This window comes from Sinocyclocheilus grahami, unplaced genomic scaffold (assembly GCF_001515645.1).
Source record: "Sinocyclocheilus grahami isolate Dianchi unplaced genomic scaffold, SAMN03320097.WGS_v1.1 scaffold377.1, whole genome shotgun sequence".
NCBI classification, from domain to species: domain Eukaryota; kingdom Metazoa; phylum Chordata; class Actinopteri; order Cypriniformes; family Cyprinidae; genus Sinocyclocheilus; species Sinocyclocheilus grahami.
The window spans coordinates 1,174,553-1,179,751 of record NW_015505556.1 but is presented as its reverse complement, the minus strand read 5'-3'; the positions used below and the strand labels follow the sequence as shown (position 1 = coordinate 1,179,751).

At 34.3% G+C, this 5,199-nt stretch overlaps 1 protein-coding gene across 1 annotated transcript in view; it reads left to right on the top strand.

Annotated features, from left to right (window-relative positions):
• The window catches only part of fbln1 (fibulin 1), a 66,453-nt gene that overhangs the window by 26,530 nt on the left and 34,724 nt on the right, over positions 1–5,199 (top strand). The window contains exons 13-14 of the mRNA XM_016230757.1: positions 2,472–2,676; positions 3,641–3,778. Coding sequence (XP_016086243.1) covers positions 2,472–2,676; positions 3,641–3,778 — 343 coding nt within the window. The remainder of the gene's footprint in view (positions 1–2,471; positions 2,677–3,640; positions 3,779–5,199) is intronic.

Here is a 5,199-nt window from a genome sequence, read left to right as displayed (position 1 = left end):
CACACACACACACACACATGCACAAACACACACACGCATACTCACACACACACACACACATGCACAAACACACACACACACACACACACTTTCTGACAGTGCATTATGGGATTCTGGGCTTTGGACAGTGGTCTGAGCAATTTGTGGCGAAGCTACATCGCCGCCGTGCACCGAAAAATGATGGGCCGCAATGTTTGTGTTGGTTTGCTATCAAGACACTGACTATAAATAATAATTACCAGAGAGAAAAAGAAGAACTTTCTGCTTGACCAGAAACACGGCCCGTCCAAAAGCCATGTTTTTCCCCTCAAGTCACACATCGGGATTTGGCGTTTTGGCCCACGTGAGCGCCGCGTTCGCCACAAGGCCTTGACATTAGCTTTGAAGTTAGCGAGAGCTCTCGGCTCTTTATTTGCACCATTTGCCCCTCTTTCTTACTCTGCATGTTGTGCACAAGTTGGGTATTATAAGCAGGGAGAACATTTTGTGGCTTTGGCTCAGGCCTAAGCTAAACGTGGACCCACCCGCTAATTGCTAATTACAGGTCCGTGCCCAGCGGTGGCTTGACTTCTCTGTCAGGGGCTTCTCTCCTCTCGGCCGTAACCTGATCTGAGCTTTGGGGTTTCACTGCAGCTCCTGCATCCGATCACAGCGTGCAGAGATGAGGGTCAGCTAATCACGGCACGATGCACACATTTCAGCACACTTCACTAGAGCTGTTCACTTTAACGCTAGCTTGTTACGGGGCCCGTGATGCACCGATATTACAAATATCGATCAGCTGGGAATGATATTTTACTGTCCATGTTATGGCCAACGGTTAATATTACAAATTGTATAATATTTTGTCTAAATACATTAAAAATAAAACAAATTTTCGTGTTTTATTTTTAAATTGTTAATCTTTCATTTTTTTATTAACAGTATTAATTTTATAATATTTTGTGTAAATAAATAAAAATACACAAAACATAAAATGTAAATCTTAAATTTTGTATTTAATTAATAAAAACGAATATATTTTGTTTACAACTAATTCATTTGTTTTTGTTAATTTTGAATTAAAATGATACATTTTATAATATTTATTTTGTCTAAATAAATTAATAAACTAATTTTAGCATTTTAGACAATCTTAAACTTCGTATTAAATTATTAAAAATGTAAAAAAAAATAAAACAATTAAGTTTAGTGTTTTATTTAGACTAAATATTATAAAACCTTAATTTTTTTAATTATTTAAATATTTTGTTATTATATATTTTGTTATATTTTATTTAAATAAAACTCATTTTAGTTTAACTTTTTTTAATTAGACAAAATAGTATACAATTTTGTATTACAATTATTAAAACTGTATTTTACTTTTATATTTTATTTTTTTGTTTATTTTTATTTAGACAAAATACCATAATGTGTAAACATAAAATTAAAAATTAATTAAAAATTAATTAGCTTGTATTTTTTCGTTCATATTTTATTTTTTATTAATTCAGTATTATAAAATTTTTATATTTAGAATCGTTTTTTTAATATATATTTAGTGAATTTAGATATCATAACATTACAATATACAGTATACATTTTTTTTATTCATTTTGAAATTTACTCAGAATTACATTTAAATTATAAGTGTCTTTAATAATGTATACATTTATAGATTTTAAGTGAGCATTTGATGACAGTAAAGGTTATATCCAGTATTGACCGATACCAAATACATTTTAAAAATGCAATGAGATTTAACAAAACTTAACAATTGAATCTCTTTGCTATGTAGGAGAAACAACTGGAGATTAAAGAGATCTCATTTGCGATCCAAAGTCTGTGTTTGATTACCCGAACAAAGCTTTAAATTAAGTTGGAGTTGTCTTGTCAGGAGGTTCAGGATTTAAAGCTCCCTCGTTCCATAAATTCCATAGAGATTTTGGGATACCGAACCAGGAATGCTCAGCTAAACCAAACATTTTTTCGGAGAAAGTTTTACATCAATGTCACAACTTCGAAAAAGCATCGAAAAACCATGAGTGGCTAACAGGAAACTCGACCACCAATTCTCCTGTGGTGTGATTTTTGGCCTCTCGTAGTCTTCTGTTCTGATTTTTACCCCCTAAAAACCTGATTGTTTGTGTTATGAGCTCCATATTAAGAATGGCCAGTGTATTTGTGCAAATAATATTTATACAGTAAAGGTTTCACCCGCCCGCTGGGTGCTTGGTTCTGTGGTGGGTTCTGCTGGAAACCATCCGGTTGTTGGAGGGCTTCAACTGTGAAGGAAGATTATTTTACCCAGTCATCACCAGAGATCACGGCCTGTTTGCTCGAGCCGTCTCACAATGGGCCCTACTGTGTTTGGAGCACTTTGGCATTTTAGCATGTCGTCATTGAGAACGGTGCCGACAGGGGGAAACCGAATCCTGCATCATTAGCATGTATTCCTCTGGCAGAGCCCAGAAGCAGCTGACATGTAGCTCAGGACAAAGGTCAGTGGCTTGGCTCTGGTTCAGACGGTTGTGTTGTCTTCCTCCAGCAGGCCGAGGGTCGATCGTGCCGATATTATCCGATGTGTGAAGTCCTGCCAGCCCAATGACATCTCCTGCATGCTCAATCCCATCCTCTCCATCTCACACACGGCCATCTCGCTTCCCACCTTCAGAGAATTCAACAAACCAGAAGGTAAAGCTGTGATTTCCATTTCCATCAAATGCTTTTCAATGTAAATGTAAACATATGATAGATAGATAGATAGATAGATAGATAGATATAATTACAGAACAATAGAACGATAGAATGACAGAATGATAGATAGATAGATAGATAGATAGATAGAATTACAGAACAATAGAACGATAGAATTACAGAACGATAAAAAGATAATAGATAGATAGATAGAATTACAGAACAATAGAATGATAGAATGACAGAACGATAGATAGATAGATAGATAGATAGATAGATAGATAGATAGATAGATAGATAGATAGATAGATAGATAGAATTACAGAACAATAGAACGATTGAATTACAGAACGATAGATAGATAGATAGATAGATAGATAGAATTACAGAATGATAGATAGATAGATAGATAGATAGATAGATAGATAGATAGATAGATAGATAGATAGATGGATAGATAAAATTACAGAACGATAGATAGATAGATAGATAGATAGATAGATAGATAGCTAGATCGCTAGATCGCTAGATAGATAGATAGATAGATAGATATATAGCTCGACAGACAGACATTTAGAAAGACAGACTGACAGAATGATAGGCAGAATGATAAAACAATGGACAAAATGATAGACAGATAGGTAAAATTCAACTTCCTGTGTACTGTGGTCAATTCAGTTCAAATTCCCACTCATGGATTCAAAGAAGCAACTCCTTCACTTCTGAATATTGCTGAACCCTGGTATCCACGCCCACCAAATCCTTGCATGTTTGTTCACATACTTACATAGAAGGCTGAAGAAATTCAATAATAAATTGACAACAATAAAACAATGGCAATCACTGAGCCAAACATCAGGCCTCAATTCTGATGTTTCTTCACTCTGAACATCTCAGCACAGTGAGACACACCCATCTTCAAAGTGTCTTCTAATAAAATCCATGTTTTTTTTCCCCCCAGAAATTGTGTTCCTAAAATCTCCCACACCTTCTCACCTTCCTCACATGGACTCCCCGGAGATTGTCTACGACATCCTGGAAGGAAACGTCCAGAACTCGTTCGACATCATCAAACGTCTGGATCATGGGATGATCGTGGGTGAGTGTCACTATGGCATGTGGCTAACAATGCCAGCGGACCGCAGACCGAGCCCAGAGGCATCCCTGTCTGGAAATTACATTTGCATCAAGTGGTTTTCTGACCTAATTTCCCATTACGAAAGATTCTCCTCATTTTTTTGTTCTTTAAACAAACCAAATGCATGTGTCTCTTTGCGGGAGCACGTTAGCGGGAAGCATGAATCTACACGGAGAGGCTTATTCAATCTAACTCGTTCCGACAGTGTGATTCCTATCTTGGTCCTGCTGATGATTGGCCTGAAGAATTGACGGCGGTATCTTTTGCGGCCTTCTCGCTGCGTTTGAAGACGTTCATCCATGTGTTGTTCATCCCAAGCCCATGTTTTTCCTTCACTATAAGCATGTGGCCTTGTTTCCCACTTTTGTGGCATGACCGACTTTAATGTGTTCTCTGTCTACTCGCTCTATTTTTCCAGGACACTTTGAAAAGCTCACAAAGAGGTTTTTTGGTGTCCAGATGGTTATTGTTGGTGCACTTTCACACAAAGGTTATTGGGAAGGGTTACCATTCTGAGTTTATAGAAATGTGGGTGAGACTGATGAGAAACATACTCTTTTGACATCCCTTGAAACAATATTAAAATAAAATTCATTCATAGATATATAACGTCTAAAGCGTTCCACAAAACCAGCGGCTATGCACTTTAAAACTAATTAAAATCAAGACAAATTATTTTAGTCATGTTCAACTATCAATAAGAGTTTTGGTGTCTATGGTTTGTCCTTTTCTATACAACAAATTCTGGCACAACATTTACACAAGACAGTATCTTAATTCACAACTGATTTCAATTTATATGTGGTCAAAATCCATAAATCTGCTACTTACAATTACAAAACTTTGGTGCAAAAACTCATTGGCAAACATTTACAATAACATTCAATACATTAACAGTTAATGAATTAGGTTTCATTAACTAACCAGTGTTATTTTAGCATTATTTATTTACTATATTATATTATAGTATTTATCAATATTGTTTCATGCTTTTATATTTTCAGTTTTACATGAAGTTTTACTAATTTTGTCATTTTTGTGATTTATTATTAGCTTTTTATGTTTCGGTTTCGGTTTAGTTTTAGTTTTATTTCAATTTTAGTTTGAATAATTTTAGTACTTTAACAAACTTTGTTTTTCATCAGTTTTTCATCTATTATATATTACATTGTTATTTGATTTTAGCTTTATTTAAATTACTGAAAACAATTTTAAATAGTTTAATAGTAGTAGTTTAACAATAAAAATGCTTCTACTATATTCAAAAACCTACATTACCTTAAAGTTATAAATATTTATAAATAATACAAATACAGTAAAATAAAATTAATAATAATAATAAAAACAATAAATTTCAGTAAAAAAAAAAAAAAAAAAAAAAA